The 20,000-nt window shown below is 42.9% G+C and overlaps 1 protein-coding gene and 1 pseudogene across 2 annotated transcripts in view; one reads left to right on the top strand and one right to left on the bottom strand.

Annotated features, from left to right (window-relative positions):
• Positions 1 to 3,742, bottom strand: part of tmem237b (transmembrane protein 237b) — a 12,248-nt gene extending 8,506 nt beyond the window's left edge. Inside the window, exons 1-5 of the mRNA XM_080758732.1 lie at positions 3,569 to 3,742; positions 3,319 to 3,363; positions 1,623 to 1,654; positions 1,208 to 1,221; positions 1,010 to 1,081 (exon numbers count right to left, since the gene is read on the bottom strand). Of these exons, the coding sequence (XP_080614858.1) occupies positions 1,010 to 1,081; positions 1,208 to 1,221; positions 1,623 to 1,654; positions 3,319 to 3,363; positions 3,569 to 3,589 (184 nt within the window). The 5' untranslated portion in view covers positions 3,590 to 3,742. The remainder of the gene's footprint in view (positions 1 to 1,009; positions 1,082 to 1,207; positions 1,222 to 1,622; positions 1,655 to 3,318; positions 3,364 to 3,568) is intronic.
• Positions 3,608 to 6,156, top strand: LOC308311706 (chitobiosyldiphosphodolichol beta-mannosyltransferase-like; annotated as a pseudogene). The gene is made up of 2 exons: positions 3,608 to 3,637; positions 4,859 to 6,156. The product of its transcript is annotated as a chitobiosyldiphosphodolichol beta-mannosyltransferase-like (transcript).
• The last annotated feature ends 13,844 nt before the right edge of the window (positions 6,157 to 20,000 follow it).

The raw sequence follows: 20,000 nt of genomic DNA, 5'->3' as shown, positions 1-20,000 counted from the left end.
ACACAGACAAGGACACTTCAAAGGCCCGTTCATAATACTCCTGTTTTAGGTGGAGTATACCGAGAACTGGACTCTGAGTAGGTCTTTAAAGGAGAATTCCATACTAAATGGCTTTCTTACCTTTCTTTGTAGTTGTTACGTCCCCACCAAAGAGGTCCAGGTGTTATTTTGTGCAAAAGCTCCTTATTGGCCATTTCCCCTACCATAAGCCCTAAATGAATTGCATTGAATTGAATGGGAATTGAATGTGGCTATGGGGTGTTGTGCTAATTCGCTTATTTCCATCGCTCAAAATTATAATTTATTTGTATATATCCTCTCTTCATAATGTAAATAATATCCCAAGCGGCACACTTTACTACTTCTTTCGATGGAAATAAGCAAACTAGCATAACACCCCATAGCCCCATTCAATTCCCATTCAATGCAATGCAATTCATTGAGGGCTTATGGTAGGGGAAATAGCCAATAAGGAGTTTTTGCACAAAAAAACACCTGGACCTCTTTGGTGGGGACGTAACAACTACAAAGAAAGGTAAGAAAGATAAGAAAGCATTCTAGCATGGAATTCTCCTTTAATGGTCATACCGGTAGTCTGGCTTGTTAATTCCATTGACTACGAATCCTGGTATACTTGACATTATACTATTATTGACGACCATTTTTTTCCAACGCATGTTTTTGTGTCATTTTAGAGAAAGCTACTGGATTCAGTTAATTTCAGCACGAAAAACGGTACTTCAGAAATAAGCTTGAGACATGTTATCCAACACACAATGAAATAAAACTCTTTGGTAATCTTTTGTCAACGTGATGTTATTGTAATCTGAAACGCATTTGGCAAAACAAAAAAAAAGTTCACTTTGAACAAAATGTAAGTCTTAAAAAAATGTCTCAATACACTTAATTTATATTATACATGTTTATTCCACTACTGATTTTATTTTTTATTACAATTTTTATTGTAATGTTTTGATAAGTTCTTGTCTTGTGTTTGAGAGAGACCTACCTTCTAAACCATTGGTGTCCCTTGAAGTCCTTCTGGCTTTTTTCCTTCTGGTTTTGATTACTGGAGCATCTTCTGCACAACATATTCAAAGTAAAACAAGTATGAATGAAAGCACGTGCTTCCCAACAAATATAGATACAAATATACATACAGATTGAATTTAATTCGTAGGAAATTCAACCATAGGTACCAACTTACCGACAGTTTCTTGACTTCATGTGTCCACGTGTCATGTAGCAAAAAGAAAAGCAGAAGACGTATCAATTAGACAATCTGGCAAGTGTAACGTCAACACCATTACAGCATTCAGAGGTGACGATTGTCCCCCCTCCCCCCCCTCGTCCCAACCAGCACATTTGAGCAACTTTTATAATCTTTAAACATTTTTCACGTCACGAGACCACGCGTTGTGAGCTGCATTGACATCTGTCGTATACGATAAAATATGTACCGCTGAAATGGTTACGTTGAATGGCTAAATGAATTTCCAAGACACAGTGCGTGGTTGCTCAAAGTTGAGTGACAAAGTGCCTACTACAGTATGAACGTTAGCATCTACGGTATAGTGGAAGTGAAAAATAAAAGTATAGCTGGTGATTAATTTCCCACTTACGATGGCATGGCAGGAAGTGCCCGCTGGCCATGCTGAGGGGGGAGAGAGAGAGAGAGAGAGAGAGAGAGAGAGAGAGAGAGAGAGAGAGAGAGAGAGAGAGAGAGAGAGAGAGAGAGAGAGAGAGAGAGAGAGAGAGAGAGAGAGAGAAAGAGGGTACTCATTATGCAGAATGTCTCATTTCAAGTTTTAAAATGCCAAAAGATCATCTGAAAATAGCCAATCTACAAGCTCAAATGGCACAAATGATATAGGGCTGAAGTGGTTTAGTAACCATAGTTTTCAAATAAATGTAGTGTAATATTTGCTTCATTTTTCCTTCTTTTGTTTAGGTTATGTTTTTCTTCTTTTTTCTTGTGCAAATTCAGAAATAAATTGAGACACCAATTGGAATATTTGCTAATGAGATGTAGTGGAGTATAGAAGTCAAAGTACTGGAAATTGGAAACACTCGCAAATATGTTAAGATTGTACATGCAGTACCATTTAGACCTGACAACGATTCTACAAATGTCTTCTAAATTGTAAAGGTTTTATGAAAAACCTGCGTTTCTATGTCAGTGGTGCTCAACCTTTTTCATGTCAAGGACGGCCCAAAAATATAAATTATAGTAATTGGCCGCCGACCTCCATCTGAAAATATGTTGTTCCAGCTAGGGACCTCCCCAGAAGCAAAGATTTGAGTTAAAAATGTCCGCTCTGGAAGAATATATATTTCCAAATGTGCACTACATTTTCATGATCTTTCAAAAATAGCAGATCTACAAGCTCGTAGCAGCATGGCATCCCGGTGCCACACTGTGAGCTTGTGATCTGCTATTTTTCAATAGCTAAAAATATAACATAATCCTTAAAACACCTAAAGTGGTTCCCGTCCAGAATGGGTTGAGTAAATGCATTTAGCTATACGTTCCACCACTGAACGCACCTATAGAAATGTCATAATGATACAAAAAAACAAGCCGACATACAGTCAGCAACCACTGAAGCCTCTTACCTTTGGTTTCATAGCCAGGATGCGAACCCAGCAGTCAGGTGACATGACACTGTAACTGTTACAGTGTAACATCTCATACGATAGCCCTACGTGGTGGTATAATCCCATGCTAAATCTGTACGTGGCTATATTTCCATCTGCCACGGATTGAGGATTAGATTATAGGCCTATCTGAGGCACGCACACTGGAGTCCACTCAACGGAAGACTTAAGTGTTCATTTAATTCATGCATTCATAACTCTCAGACTCAGAGTGAATTAAGTTCAATTAACACTCAGAGTTTTTAACTGTGACTGTGTAGCCTATACTTAGGATCAGACATCTATCCCAGTTTAAATCATTATTATAAAATATGATTTAAAATGAACAATGCTGTATTATGTTTTGAGGGCACTGTGATGGCCCATGGGCCCATCTGTAATTTAATCAAGTCAATTGATTACACACAAATATGTACATATGTTTGTTTTTACTAATTGTCACCCCCTTTTTTTGCTTCCCTTTGTTTTATGGAAATAACAAAAAGATGAATTCACACACTGTTTTACACCTGGGGAAAAAAACCTGTGACAATAAAGTTGATTTTGTTCTAATTCTGACCTGCTAACCAATGTCTGCACATCTCTTTTCTAGGCGAATTATTCGACCAAAAATCAGTTTTTGCTGCAAACACTGACTGCAGACTGCAGTCATATATTTACCTGTGGAAGAGATGGCAATTCCCTCCGCCGTGTGCTACTCTGTCTCTGTCCAAGTGGAAAACAAAATAAATAACTTAGCAAATATCGTCAACACTCAACACAACATTATAGGCCTAAACAATTTTACAGCTGCAGTAATAAAGGTGTTTACAGCAGAAAATGTGCAGTGAACTGAAAACACAAAATATGTGAGTTTTCTTTTGTTACTTGATGATAAAAAAAAAAGTTAAACAAAGAACAAAACCGTTACCTGTGCGTGGTCGTAATCCATATTACAAAAGCGTCTAAAATGAAGAACGTCTTTGAGGACAGCAAAGCGGTGTGTCTTAATACATGAGCATGAGTTTTATTAATAATAATAATTGCTAATATCTCTCTAGTAAGTGCATGCTGGCTGTTGTTTACCCCTCCGTCTGTTGTTTATGATGCGTTGCTATCATTGACCATACGGTTGCTACCCGGAAACATCTTCACTTGTGTTTCCTGCTGAAAAGATCCGCCCATTGGCGGCCAGGCGGCGTATTGCTGCCCCCCACTGTTGGTTGTTGGGTACTTCTCATACTACCGGTATACTATTATTTAATCCCCCATTGAATGGCATATTTCTATCTCTGGGACCCCCAATTTATATTCTAAAATCAATGTTAATTTAACTCTCAAGAGTTACAGACCCATACGGGTCCATATCCTAACTATCATTGTATAAAAAAATCAACCAGGTCGATTCTACGCCCTTAGATAGGCACTTCTGTAGACTTAGATAGCATTTGAAACAGACTTATAGCATGTTATGTAGACAGCACTAGAATTGCATTGTATATAGTCATAGCACGCCATAGTACATATGTATAGCATAGTAGTATATATGTATAGTTTATATGTATAGTTTCATTATATAGATATTCCACTGTTACTTTCTTAGCTTACGCATGTTTCATGATAAATGCTTTTATGTGATGTATTCCCATGCTTTTGTTCTTGCTTAATGTAAGTCGCTCTGGATTAAGAGCGTCTGCTAAATGCCCAAATTGTAAATTGTAATTGTAATTCTGGATTGATTCAACCCAGAATCAAATAAAATAATTGATTCAACCCAGAATCAGTTTCACGCACACAGGTTAATTACAGGTGTAAAGAGCTGTGTGACGTATTATTTTATTTGTGCGTGCTCCATCCATTTTGTGCAGTTTTCCCCACTTGCCACTGCACTGCAGTTTGCCATAACAGCCATGGCACTACCCCGATTCATACGATATAGTCATACACACAGGCTGACCACATGAAGATGAAAAAGAAAATAGTCCTTATTTGGGCAACGGTTCATGCTCTGCATGACATCATATACCAAAACTCTGGTAACCTTTAAAGTCTGTGAAGGGTGCCATGGCACAACAACATGTCCTTTATACCCAAATATGTATATATTTATTTACTAATTGTAAGCCTCCTTGCTGCAGGCCTCTGTTTGAGAAGCATTAATGTGACTAATTGGTCATTGGTGTCATTGCCTGTCATTGCCTGCAGCCATCGGTTTATTCAGTTCTCACGACGAACGCGCTCACGAGATGCTCAGTGTGACCGGCGGGTCTGTGTCCTCGTCCTCGGGGACATTGGACGGAGTCCCCGCAAGGCCCGCATGCAGTACCACTCCCTGTCCCTCAGTAGACACGGTTACCACGTCAGCCTGGTGGGGATCTTGGGTACCGAACCGCATCGCGACATACTCCTAGACGACAGAATAAGGATCGTCCCTGTCGCGGAGATGAAGGGCATCGGAGTGGGACCCGGAATCGCTACGTATGTGACAAAGGTCGTCCTTCAGTCGCTACAGCTCCTCCGCGTGCTGACGGACATGGACGTGCAGTCTCACGTTCTCATGCAGAATCCCCCGGGCTTGCCTGGCATCGCTGTGGTGGGTCTGGTGTGCGCCGTGCGCGGAAGCACGTTTACCATCGACTGGCCGCCCACCACCACCTCTGTGTTACCAACGCCATGAAAGACGACCTGTTGGAGAACTGGGGCATCGAGGCGACGACGCTGTACGACAATCCTCCTTCCACGTTCAAGGAGACTCCAGTCAATCTCCAGCATAAGCTCTTCGTGAAACTAGCCAAGAGCCATCCTCAGTTTGGGCCTAGTGGTAGTGTCAAGCACATGGACGGGTCTGTGGAGAGGACAGCCTTCACGGCCCGCAACCTCGCGGACGACACCGTCACCCTGACCTCGGACAGACCTGCACTGTTGCTCAGCGGCACCAGTTGGACGGAGGACGAAGACTTCTCTGTTCTTCTGAAGGCTCTTGAGAACTACGAAGGCTTTATCAGAAATGGAACTTCCCTGCCGTCTTTGGTCTGCGTCATCACAGGGAAGGGCCCACAGAAGGAGCGTTACAGAAAACTGATAGACACTCTAGTCTTTGACCACGTGAAGATCTGCACTCCCTGGCTGGAGGCCGAGGACTACCCCGTCCTGTTGGGTTCAGCTGACCTGGGCGTCTGCCTCCACAGGTCCTCCAGTGGCCTGGACTTGCCCATGAAGGTGGTGGACATGTTCGGCTGCTGCCTGCCCGTCTGTGCCGTCCGCTTCGACTGTTTACACGAGCTGGTGAGGCACGGGGAGAACGGACTGATCTTCGAGGACTTCCAGGTGCTGGCCCGGCAGCTGAAGTCCCTCATGTCCGACTTCCCCTGCAGCGCCGAGGGCAGACTGGGCCTGTTCAGGGGAAACCTCCGCGCCAGCAGGAGGCAGTGCTGGGACGACAACTGGGACCAGCATGTACTGCCTCTGATCAGTAGACATGACCACCACGGGCACCCAATATATAATGATTATAAGTGATATTATTCCATTGTTAAAGTAAGTGTTAATTACTATATAATGATAGTAATCAGGGGTCTCCCTCATGTCTGTCGAGCACTTTAAAGATGGAATACCCCCCTCCTCCCTAACACATCAGGTAGGTAGGTAGCCTACTAGGGAAAGACAAAGTGTTAAAATAATGTTTTATGTGGCCACGCCCACCAGTTCATTAATTAGGCCTGGTTTTCGGGAGGTGGTGATCCGTCTGAACTGAAGCCGCACCCACAGCAGTTGTATGATAAAGGGTTAGGTGAAAGGTATATGATATTATGATGACACTAACGTGGTGTATTTCGATTAGGCCTTTTGACTCTTTCAGCTTTCACTGAGGGGCGCTTTACCAATCCGTATCATCTGACATGCATATGCCGATTTCCTCAGCGACAGACAAAACGAATATTAAACTCTGTTCATCGTTAATGGCATTTAATGTTTGCGTTGGAGACAAAACAAACATTAAACTCTATCCATTGTCGATGACGTTTTTAGTGTTTGTCTAGACAAGACAAACATTAAACCCAGGAGGGGCTCAGAAATATACAGGGAACCACGAGGTTCCCAGTTCGAACCCGGGCTACCCCAGAGTTACTGTTGAAGTGTCCTTGAGCAAGACTGAACCCCTAATTGCTCCCAATGATCAGGTTGGTGCCTTGCATGTTTTCCTCATGTGACATTGGTGTGTGAATGGGTGAATGTAAAGTGCCTCACACTTTACAAGGAGCTACCGGTATATTAAATTAATTCACCATTTACCAAGACATATTTAAATATTCTAACCATGTAGAGTAATCACAGCACTCCATCTTTAATGGACAGAAAATGCACTTTCATGTCTGGAGACCAAATCAGGAGAGAGAACCTATACAGGATACAAGATAAACAAGAAATAACAAATGAGCAGACTGGTTTTGATTGATTGAAATATTTATTAACAGTTTGTAGAATTACAGTACATTTTAAGCACAAACTCAATACAGAGACTGTTAACTGTGAGTGGACGACCCAATTAAGCATTACACTTGTTTACAACAGGGTCCACATTGTTCAATTCATCAAAACATTTAGAGACATACAAATAGACACTTCTATGTAGTTAAAGAACAGAACAGGAATTCATCATGTAGGAAGCAAAAAGGGAAAGGATACATATACAGTGAGGGGAAAAGGGGGGGCGGTGGGGGGGATTCAGATTTTACAGAGGCCAGTTTCGAATTGCAGCCATCCGTAGGTGCCCTTTGAGAGTGGTTTTGAAGGAGTCAAGGGATTCACATGTCTTAATGACTGTTGGTAGGGCGTTCCACATTTTGGTGGCATAGGAGCGAAAATAATTTAGTCCCTTGTTTGTGCCGAATCTGGGTTGTACATGGTTTGTTGCACTCCCTCTGGTGTTGTGGGTGTGGGTGTGGAACAGGAACACTATAAAAGATTAAGCTGATAAATGGCTATACTCTCTTATTGATTTAAAATCTGCAACCCACCTGGGAAAATAAATAAAAAATAAAACTTTATACCTTTAAATACAGATATGAACATTAAAATTAAAAACTCAAGGGTCTAGTCTGGGTAACTATAGTTAGAGGCCTTCAGGGCTATATTCTGGAGTACACTTTACGATGTTGGTTTGAAGGGCTGATGATTTATTTGGAAGGATGCATTTTGTTGTCACATTAATAAAGTTGAATAATGATGGGCTAGGAATGGAAATGCCCGGCTTGAAAGTGGAATATCACAAGGCAAGGGCCAAGGCTAAAATAAAATTGTTGCTAAAAAGCAACGCTGGGTCTTACAGGGTTAACCCTCTAAGACCCTTACAGGGTTAACCCTCTAAGACCCAGCGTTGCTTTTTAGCAAAAAAATTATTTTAATTAATTACTAAATTATTATAATCTTTTCTGTTCTTTTTTCACCTAAACGTCATCAGTGATTGCAATGCCATTTCAATGCCATTGGTCATGATATTTGCATATAAATACCCCCCACAGAGGCTGAAATCCACACAAATAAAAAATGTCTGGACATTTTTTAACCTAAGACGTTTGGCCTTTACCCTAATAAAAGTAGTTAAAATAATTGTAATATATGTTTTTTTGTGATCATTAGAATGTCTAGAACATGTTTTATTCATTATTGTGAAAGATATCCCCCAAATGTAAATTATTAATTTATTATATTATTATATAAATAGAATTATTATAAGTTTTTTATCAAACTTTATTTATTTATTTATTTTTAACATATTTTTTAGTCTTAGTCCTAGTAGTACATTATATTATTATAAAAAAAGATTTAACATATTTTTTAGTCTTAGGCCTATAGTAGTATACAAACTACAAAGTAGTAGTAAGGTTGAAATCTATTTTTTGCAAGTAGAAATTAATGCGGGTCTTAGAGGGTTAAGGGGACACCTGCAAGTGACAGTTTGTCTATTACAGCAGTGGGTTCCCAAAGTGGGGTCCGGGGACCCCCAGGGATCCTTGAGGGAGTTCCAGGGGGTCCCCAGCTAATTATTGAGAGTGTACAAATGTACCCCACGCGGGTCTATTTCATTTGTACACTCTCAGAGTTAAATTAACATTGATTTTATCAATATAAATTGGGGTCCCAGAGATAGAAATGCCATTACATGGGGATCTGTAGACTATATGCATGTCAAACTGGGGGTCCTTGAAATTAACCGGGTTAAGAATCACTGCTAAATCTTCTCTTCTTGGCATATCTTTTCACATGGGGGTCCGCGGGCTAATTTGTGTCAATTTGGGGGTCCTTGACATGAAAAAGTTTGGGACCAGCACGTTACAGTATAATTGAATTCCCCCCTCCTCCTTTCTGCGGGATTTTCTTTGACCTTTTAAGGAGTCTTGCCAACTTCCACCAGGAGGTGTCACTGCTGTGCAATAACTCCTCCACCCGGGATACGGTGTCTGAAATGGGACACACGTCGCTGTTTGATTTAGGCAAATAATAATAAGATTTGAATAATACGCGTTACGAATTCCGATGAATGACTTTCGGGTTTATTTTCTCAACCTTAAAATGCCTTAAAAGCTGCATTATAATGACCTGCTAAAGCGGGGTCACTACAAAGCCATAAAATAGGACTAAAATGTCCTCTTCTTAACAGCCGGTAGTTTTCTCTCTCTCTCTCTCTCTCTTTTTTGGAGCCACTTTGACTTTTTTTTTCTTGGAAGCGAATCAATCGATCAGAGAGAGAGCGTCTTCGATCCGTCCATGCTCGCCCAGCCCGTGTGTGTGTGCGTGCGTGCACGGGAACAGCAGCTATGCAGCGTTATAACGCCTAAAGTCACTGTATACAGGTTCGTAAAAAACCTCTCCTAACAATAAACCTATATGTTTATAATAGCATGATGCTATGCTAGCTAACATTAGCACAGGCTTGAAGCTAAAGTGGCTAAACCAGAAGAGACATTGTTTGTTATAATACAATGAATGTATTTGCTGCTATAATAACAGTATAATAATAACATAGCCAAACCAAAATTAATACATTTAATATATATATAAAAAAAGGGATCCCCATGATGTGTGATGTGTGAAGGTTAACATGTTAATTCAGCTGAATTTAACTTTAGACTGAATGACTTCCTATCCTCCGACTGAGTAATGGAATGTTTTTAGTTGCTTAATTGTTCATTCATTGTATTCAAACTTGTGTGTGTACTATTCATGCATTGGCTGCATGGCTCCTATTTAAATTCGTCACAGTTATATAGTGACACTGTAATGCTCTCTCAGTCTACTGTATGTATATGTTTCAATGCTTGAAATTGGACGACCCTGATGTAAACAAGACAAGTTTGGTAGCATATTATGTTTTGACCAGGCTGTGTTGAAATGTATCCTACCCAATCTACATACTGTGAATGATATTTTCAATCAGTCAATCAATAATGTTTTGTGTAAAAGCACTTTTAACCCATGACCTGAGGACGATTCTACAAATGCCTTCTAAATCCTGACAGTTTTCTGAAAACCCTATGTTTCTGTACTCAAACATTTTCATGTCAAGGACCCCCAAAAATATGTAACTGGCCACCGACCCCCATCTGAAAATAAACTTTGTTCCAGCAGGGACCCTCTCAGAAGCAAAAAAAATAGTTAAAAACGTTCGCTGTGAAAGAATATATATTCGAAGATCTGCGCCACATTTTCACGATTTTGCCGCGCTATGAGCTTGTAGATCTGCTATCTTTTTTAATAACTAAAGTATAAATAATGCTTAAAACACCAAAAGGGGTTCCCGGGCCGCCCAGAATGGCTTAATAAATTGACTTAACTGTTGAAATGCCCTGTCACAAAATAAACTCGTCTTATCACCTTTTTTTTTACAGGAGCACACAACTATACTGAAGAATGACGTGCAGCCCTCCTCCTCATCCACAGGGATACGTCCAATCTACGGTCTTATTCACCCACGCTGGCTGCAGTTGAACTATAAATAAAAGGAATAGTATAATCTCTGTGCACGGCACAGAATACGTACGTAATATATCCTCCAGATAATTCCATCGACCCGGAGAGGCGGTTGGTTGAGGTGGTTATAATAACCAACGTCCTCGGGGGGAGTTGGAGAGCGTTGGGAGGGCGAGGAGAAGAACCTCTGAAGCTACAGAGACACTGCGGCCTTGAAGGTCTCCTGCACACACGGAGAGCTTTTGCGGAGTCTCCTCCGGTGGCCCCTCGAGTTCCCTTCCGGTGGCACCTCGAGTCCCCCTTCCTGTGGCCCCTCGAGTCCGTGCCCCGCCACCTCGGAGCACCACCACCACCGCCACGGAGGGATGGAGGAGGAGCAGCAGGAGGAGGAGGAGGTGGTGACGACGGTGAGCATGGAGCAGTGCGTGGAGCAGGTGCTGCAGAAGGACCTGGGCCGGAGGCTGGCGGCGGGCCCCGAGCTCATAGACGGCATCGTGGACGAGCGGAGGACGCCGGAGCTGGAGCAGGACCAGACGGCGCTGGACCGGATGGTGGACGGCGTGGCCAGCGGCTGGGTGAACGCCAGCAACTTCAAGGTGAGAGAGAGAGACCGAAACCGAGCGAGGGAGGGAGGGAGGGAGGCTGCTATGGGGGCAGGGACGTGCAGAGAGTGTTAGAGAGTAGCCTCGGAAACCCAGACGTTTTTATTTCCAGCCAGGGAGGAAAAAAAAGTCTGGGTCTGAGTCCACTTCAATTCGGCATAGAGTAGCGCAAACATTGCTCACTCTCTGCTGATTTCTGATTGTCTGCACCTTTGTAAAATTGACATACACACGCACACATGTACACACACACGCTCCTCTCTCTCTCTCTGTCGCTCTAAGTAATTAGTCTCATGTCGCGCAGCTGCGCATATATAGGCAGGGGCTGAAATCTCAGTCGTAAGTAAGAGGGCACTTTTGGACAAAAAGAGCTTGTAGATCTGATATTTTCGGGGCGCAACCAACCCAGCACTCTTTATCTATACCGGAGAAGCGGGTTATTATACGACATTCGAAAACAAATGTGTTCCAACGCAAAAATGTTGCGTTCAGGTTCAGGACGAAAAAAAGCAATTCTGAACGCTGCCTTCCGGTGTGGCATTTTGCATTTCTTTCACCGCAATAAATGCTGCATTCATGGTCTGGAGGAGAGGGCGGTTGTTTGTTTTACAGACGGGTAAAAAAAGGGCAGGGGCTGAAGCCCCAGATGTCTCTTTGGGGAGAACCATGTTGGCCTTTTTTGGGGGAGGCCAGTGGTAGCCTATACTCAGGGGTCGGGGGCAAGTACAGGTCATGTTCTATACGTGCCCTCAGGTAATGGCCACTTTTTCCCCCGAAATGTTTCCTTTCCTTTTTTTTACCCATTCTGACCTGAGATCAGATTCTAAAAATGTTATCTACATCCTGACAGCTTTCTGAAAAAGCTATGTTTCTATGTCAGTCGATTTTTTCAAAAATAGCAGACCTTCAAGCTCGTATGAGCTTGTAGATCTGCTATTTTTCAATAGCTATAAAGCATAACATAATGCTAACACCCAAAAGGGGTTACCGCCCCAGAATGGGTTAAGTCACATGGAATACATTGGGAGAGAGAGATCGGGAGAGTGGGGGGGGACACGGAGCGTCGGAGCACTCTGACCACGTTCAAGACAGATACATCCCGACCCTCGTGTTGTGTTCATATAGCGAACTAAAGATGGTTCCATCCCCACTCAAAGTGCAAACCTGCCCGCCCGGTCGACCATTTTATTTACCTGCCCCGGGCAGTCGGGGCAAGCGTCGGTGTCAACCCCTGCTACTGGTCAGGTAAACACGAATGACAGTATAGCAGGGTTTGACACTAAGGTCTCAGAGGCACTTGCCCACTTTGCCCAAAAAGTAAATCCCCCCATTATAAAAATGACACTTAAAAATGTAATTGCTGTTTTCTTTTTTACATTGAGGCTTTGTGATAAAAAAGAATGTCACACCTCAATTTGTATGCCAAATAGCTACATGGCTATGAATAATATGACTATGGGGTTCACACTTGTTATTTAAAAAGAAAAATACTGTTATAACCGCAAATAACAGCAAGTGCTGTCATTTTTTACATTCCACAGACCAGAGTGTTTAGACAGATACTGTATATTGCGTTGCGTGTATAGACCGTTGCGTCCCCCCCTCTCAAACAAGCCCTTTCCCCGTCGGGCAACCGGCTGAGAGCAAACTCTACCTGCCCGAAGGTTTTATTTACCCGTGGTGGGCAACACTGCCGGGTAGCTGGCCGAATGGAACAGTGGTTCTCAAAATGTTATCATTTCAAGCACCTGTCCTACATAACTCTCAGAGTTTCCAAATTGTCCACTCAATTGTACGCTGCCTCTCAGAGTTACAGACACGTATTAGGGTCCATTTTTTTTAAACCCCCTTAAGGACCCCTGAGGGTCCCTGGACCCCTGCTTACTTGCTCCTATAATGAATAGTGATAATAGTCGATCTTACGAGCCCACACACACCTCAATGCTTCACATCATCACGATGCGTTGACAACGTTGCGCGTTGACAATGTTAGACAATGCTCGAAATAGGAACGCACGGTTCAAAGTGTTTGATTCTTAATTGACTCCTTCCTGGCGTGTGTCCTGATCTAAATAAAGCACCAAAAAAAAAACCAACAGCGTTAAAAAATGTTTGTGAAAATCTGCTGGGATAGGGCAATTGTTTCTATTTATAACAGCCAAAGTGCTCTTGAGCAAAGAAACATTAACCTAAGTCTATTCCCTGTGTGTGTGAATAACTGGTGTTTGCTGGGAAAAGTGCAGACAAACCTTGTACAGACAATCTTTTTGGGGGGGGAATTTAATTTACTCTAATAGAATCAGAACCAGTTACAGCATATTAAATAGACCTACTGAACGGGTTGCATGACGACGTCGCGTAATGCTGCACACTTCCCAGGGAGCAGTAAGTAGTAGTCCACTACACTAACGTACTACTATGATGTGAACCACCTGATTGATGGATTATTTCTCATTGCCTTCGTCATATATTCCGACGCTCAAATGGGATAATTATTTAGCCACTTTAACCACTTAAAACCACAGCAGCCTCATTGTGGGGAAGACTTTTGTCGATATGTTTTTCTCCCACAATAACAGGAAAGAACAGAAAAGAAAATACACTGGTGTAGAGGCCGTCCCCAAACTATTTTGGCCGTGCACCCCTCCCAGGCGCTCCGTCTCGTTGCATTTGGCCCGAAAATGATATATATATTTTTTTTAATATGATTATGGGAAATAATCACAGAGTGTCACTGCAGTGCACTGAGAGACATGCAGCTGCTGTATATTATGCTACTCCCACAGCTGTTCTTAGACTACTAACTGTATAATACTGTACATTTCCTTACAACATTGTTTTACCGGATTTTGGCATGTGGGGTTCAATAACGCCATAAAACCGAGTGCCGCGCTACGAGCTTGTAGATCTGCTATTTTTCAAAAAGAATCGTGAAAATGTGTCGCAAATCTTTAAATATAAATTCTTTCAGAGCAAATGTTTTGAACTCATATCTTTGCTTCTGGGGGGGGGGGGGGGGGTCCCTGGAACAACATATTTTCAGATGGTGGTCGGCGGCCAATTACATATATCTGGGGGTCCTTGTCGACATGAAAATGTTTGAGAACCACTGACATAGAAACATGGCTTTTTTCAGAAAACTCTCAGGATTTAGAAGACATTGTTTTAGAATCACCAAATCTACAAGCTCACAGCCTTGTGTGCTTGTAGATGCAGGGACTGCATGACACCACGTAGAAGTCAAAGGAGGACACACAATACCTTCTTTTATCGGTATTCATAGAAGAACACGCCAACGAAGACAAAGAGTTTCTTCAGAATATGCTCCGAAGAATTTAGGCTCTTTGACTTTGACCGAACACACATGAGCGTCTTTCTACTCTGATGTGAGTCAGTCGTATCCTCCTCAACTCGGACGTTTAAAAAGTGCTTCCCTCCTGTATCATAACTATATATATATGTTATTGAATAATGCTCACTGGATTAATATGGGTTTCAGGTTGCGGCGCGCCACAGAGAATCCCTCTGTTGAAGCCCTGCAGCCCTCTTGGCACTTTGTCTAACGTTTGGCATGTCTATAATGTTTACGTCTGTGGGGATCGAGGCTGCTAGGGTGGCTTCCTGAATACGGCTACAATACGGCCCTATATAATAAAGCACCGAAGTCCTGACGTATAACTCGCTCAATCCCTTCGATTCCCCCCTGGTTCGCGGAAGTAATTTCTCTATGGAGAATAACATGGGCTCATCTTAAAATCGTTTCATACAAGTGGTTGTGGTCCAAAAAATAAACAAGCCGTCTCTGCGTTATTGTCAGGGACGTGTGTCTCTGTATCGTTTGCGACAGTCAGTCACTCATATAATGATACCGTCTGTTTTCTAGCGAAAATGTAACTAATTCGCTAGCGGTGACATTAGCGTTTTCTCTCAGTCAGGTTGATTCTTCATATCCATGTGAGTGAAACGGCCGGGATGACATGTTTATTTTTCAAACACAGTTCTTATATGAGGCGATCTAAAATCCCCCTGTTGTTTATTCTCCACCGTCATACCTGACAGACACTCTCTCATCCAGACAGATCGGTGGGCCTAATAGCTCCGAGCCAGTTGGCAGGAAGGATCTTTGTCGAGAGAGAGAGGGTCCTGTGGGTCAAGGACACGTTATTAGGCCACATAGACTTTGATGTTTTGCTTCTCTCTCATTAGCACTACATACAGGCGTTTCCAGAGCGTGGTTCACAGTACACCGGTGGTTCCCAAACCGTTTTATACTTTGTCATACGCTGGTAATAGTTCATCTGCAGGCTTGCAATGGACGGACGCCGTGGGTCTGAGTGAGGCTAGTCGATTTGCCCACGGTATTTATTTTCGGCATCTCGACGACAGACACCCTGTCTTATGACTTGTTCCTCTCACACAACAGAGCTTTCTCATTGTATATTTTGAGCACATGCTAAAGGCTATTTCCTTTTAAAATGACATCACTTCGGTCTTTTATAAGTCGGCAAGGCAGACCTCTCATTTGGAACTGAGAAGAGCCTTGACCCCCCCCCCCCCACCCACAGAATCTCCTTCTGGGGGGGACGGGGGGACGGGGGGCAGCTCTCATGCCACTGTCTGTCACACTGTATCATGATTGGAATTGTACTGCAAGCTCCAGCGTCCTCTCTCACCGTTGATCCACTGGAGTACAGTACAGATTACGGAACGATTGCCATCGTTCCGTAATCTGGATTGATTCGAGTCCTCTTGGACAAACTGTCCCCCGAGGGGAGCTTAGCTTGCAGAAAAGGCCTTTTCATAATTGATAGGTTTGTTTGAGAGAGAGAGAGTGGCAACAACCGTGGCTGAATGCAAAGCATGTTGCAGCGCTCCTCCTGCCTCTGTGGTCGGTTGCTATGGGTGGATACTTTTGAATGCTATTTGTCTGTGTGTGTGTGTGTGTGTGCGTGTGAGTGCGTGCGTGAGTGTTTAACCCATTTAGACCTGGGAACGAGTCAGTGGTTCTCTGCTCAAACGGTTTCATGTCAAGGACCCCACGAAATATATGTAATCGGCCACCAAACCCCCATCTGAAAATATGTTGTTCCAGGGACCCCCCCCCCCCCCCCCCCCCCAGAAGCAAAGATTTGAGTAAAAAACGTTAATTAATGCACTACATTTTTACGATTTTTCAAAAACAGCAGACCTACAAGCTCGTAGCGCGGCACTCGGTGCCGCGCTACGAGCTTGTAGATCTGCTGTTTTCTCAATAGCTAAAGTATAACATGATGCAAAAGGGGTTCCCGGCCCAAAATGGGTTAATGCATGCTGATATGAATGCTGGCTGTTTAATCAATACGTTGCGATCAATCAGAGTATAGTGAGAGCATCTGGCAGCGCTCCAGTGCATGTCCTATAATATACCTATATAATATATATGTGACCATAGGAGACGATGTGCACTGAATCATCTATGCGTGTATAGAGACACGCGGGACTGCGTGTGTCGCAGTCCCGCCCCCTACGAGGGCCCAGGAAATTATTCTCCGTTAATTTCCCTCATAGACGTTTCAGAAAGTATTTATTTAAAGACCTTTTAAGCCTCGAACAAAGCCAACTCTTGTCGTGACAAACCATGACGACAAAGCACAACTTTTCGGGGCCGAACAAATGATTAGAAAGAAGAAGAAAGCGGCAGGTTACAACACTTTTTCGTTTTTTCTTCTTTGTAATTATTTGTTTGGTCCAAAATATTGTGTTTGTGGTCCTGACTTGTCACGACAAGAGTTGGCTTCGTACGACGCTTATATAAGGTCTTTAAATAAATACGTTTTGAAATGTCTACGAGGGAAAAATGCATTGGGAACTATTTCCTGGGCCTGGCGTCGTCATGAAAGGGGGGCGGGACTGCGACGCTCTTTTGTAGCTTCACTCTGGTAACCACATGAACCCCAGCGTATACCTATTTTTAGGGGTGGCGAACATTCTGCGAAAATAGCCGATCTACAAGCTGATATACAAGTGGATCTTTGTAGATCAAGTGATCTTGTAGATTGTCTATTTCTGGCGAAGAGATTTGGGAACTCTCTCTTCTCTGGTCGACAAAGAATACGGGGGTTGAAGTAGTTAACCCATTCTGACCTGAGATCAGATTCATACGAGGTTTCCACTGGACACACACTGGTCTGATTAACCCATTCTGACCTGAGATCAGATTCTGAAAAATGTCAGTCGTTATTCGATTTTTCAAAAAATAGCAGACCTACAAGCTCGTAGCGCGCCACTCGGTGGCGCGCTATGAGCTTGTAGGTCTGCTATTTTTCAATAGCTAAAGCATAACATGATGCTGACACCAAAAGGGGTTCCCGTTCAGAATGGGTTAACGGTTTTACAACGACGTGTCGGCAGCACAGCAGACAGTATTTATTGAGGCACTTGATAATATGACATTAGAAATGGGCTGAATGGGACTAATTATTTGCGGCGAGTCAGTTAATTATTTACAACACATCAATTTACAATTCTAGGCATTTTAAAACCGACACGTTTGTCCAGAGACGGGAGCGACTTGGACTTAAGTTTTTAGAGATTAGAGTTAAAATGTCATGACGGCGGGTTGACAAACGACGGCGGACATCAGGGTAAATAGTCAACGATAACAATGTAGTGCTTCAAAGGAACTATAGGATACCAGCTAAACATCCAGCCTGTCTGTCTAAAGTAAACAACATGCTATCTACTGTAAATGACATTCTTAAGCATTATGTTATACTTTAGCAATCGAAAAATAGCAGATAGTCAGTCTGCTATTTTTTAAGAATCGTGAAAATCTTTGAATATATATAATCTTTCAGAGTTTCAGTTTTTAACTCAAATCTTTGCTTCTGGGGGGTCCCTGGAAGGAACAACATATTTTCAGATGGGGGTCGGCGGCATATTGCATATAACTTTTGGGGTTCCTTGACATGAAATATTGAGAACCACTGATATAGAAAATACATTTTGAAAATACTTTATTTTTTTTAATTTCGACGTCAGTCCTAAATGGGTTAAGCCTCAGTCCTCCGGAGGATCCCAATGATAAACTGTTCATTGCTGTCAGGTGGAACTCTTATTTCCTCCTTTTTATTCTTTTAACCAGTAAGACGCCTGAGGGCGAGCCGAGAAGCGACACTGCCGCGTGCACTAGCCATATATGACCATATTAAACGCGTATACGCGGCTTATTTTTCAATACAAAAGGTATTTGAATCCACTCTGTCTCGGAATCTGGTGGCCATCTTGGTTTTCTCTCCATTTTAAAAACAGAACATTGGCCGCGCCCCCTAGCGGCCAGGGTTCTCTTGCGCATTTACAATGGAGGATTCCGAAACCTGGATTAAAACACCTTTTTTATTGAAAAATAAGCCGCGTTTAATATGGTGACGAACACCCCACAAACAAGTGGGGCAAAAGAAAAAGCAGCTTAGATTTTGCATTTGTACAAAAGGTAAGAGTGATTTTGAGGCTCAAGCGTTGCTCTTCGCGACCATATTTGGGGGTTAAATCTTTTAGCCTCTCGTAGAGAGATTCGTCAGAATCGAAAAGAAAATCTAAATGTTTGGGCTGAGCGATGGGGATTTGAGTTAGGTGTCAAAAAACGCAAAGGTTTCATACTTAACTGTGACCTCCGGTCGCAATAAATCAATGATATTAGTAATAAACCTCTATTAAATTCATTGGAACAACACAGTTATTTTTTTTAACTTTTCCTTTCCTGAAGGGTAAGGAGGTTTCTCTATAGTCTACACAGACACAGTCTCATACGCGGGTCTCAAGTGTGCGTCTGTTGCTGTTGTCGAGGTGCACTTAACCCATTCTGACCTGAGATCAGATTCATACGATGTTTCCACTGGACACACACCACTGGTCTGATGAACCCATTCTGACCTGAGATCAGATTCTAAAAAAAATGTCAGTCGTTCTTCGATTTTTCAAAAATAGCAGACCTACAAGCTTGTGGCGCGCTATGAGCTTGTAGATCTGCTATTTTTCAATAGCTAAAGCATGACGTGATGCTAAAACACCAAAACGGGTTCCCCGCGCAGAATGGGTTAAAGTTGATTTGCCTCATTAGCATGATGCACTTGACTTTTCTTGGGGGTCGTGAACTATTTCCCTCTTTGATCATTCTTGTAATGTGTGCAACATTAATTATGCATGCACGGCGGTTTATGAATATATGAATATTGAGGAGGTAAACTCTGGTTTACGGCGACCGGAGAGCTTTGCGCCGATCACTGAGGGGAGAGAGGTGTGCACACATCAAAGAGGAACACGCACGCACACACACACACACACACACACACACACACACACACACACACACACACATGTATGTGCACACACACACACACACACCACCACCACACCATATCACACATTATGGATGTATCCAATCACAGGACAGTCCTTTAATGGGGACGAAGCTCCCATGTGATGAGAGAGAGAGAGAGAGAGAGAGAGAGAGAGAGGGAGAGAGAGAGAGAGAGAGAGAGAGAGAGAGGGAGAGGGAGAGGGAGAGGGAGATTGAGAGAAAGACTGAAAGAGAGAGCGAGGAAGAGAGAGAGAGAGAGAGGGAGAGACTGAGACCGAAAGAGAGAAGGAGGGAGAGAGAGAGAGGGAGAGAGAGAGAGACTAAGAGAAAGAAGAGAGAGAGACAGAGAGAGAGAGAGAGAGAGAGAGAGAGAGAGAGAGAGAGAGAGAGAGAGAGAGAGAGAGAGATACTAAGTGTGATGTGAGCTTAATTTCCCGGCACTATTAGCCCAG

The sequence above is a fragment of the Protomyctophum bolini genome, assembly GCF_963924005.1.
Source record: "Protomyctophum bolini genome assembly, chromosome: 24".
NCBI lineage: Eukaryota > Metazoa > Chordata > Actinopteri > Myctophiformes > Myctophidae > Protomyctophum > Protomyctophum bolini.
The sequence above is the reverse complement of the archived record's forward strand: the minus strand, read 5'-3'. Positions and strand labels throughout refer to the sequence as shown.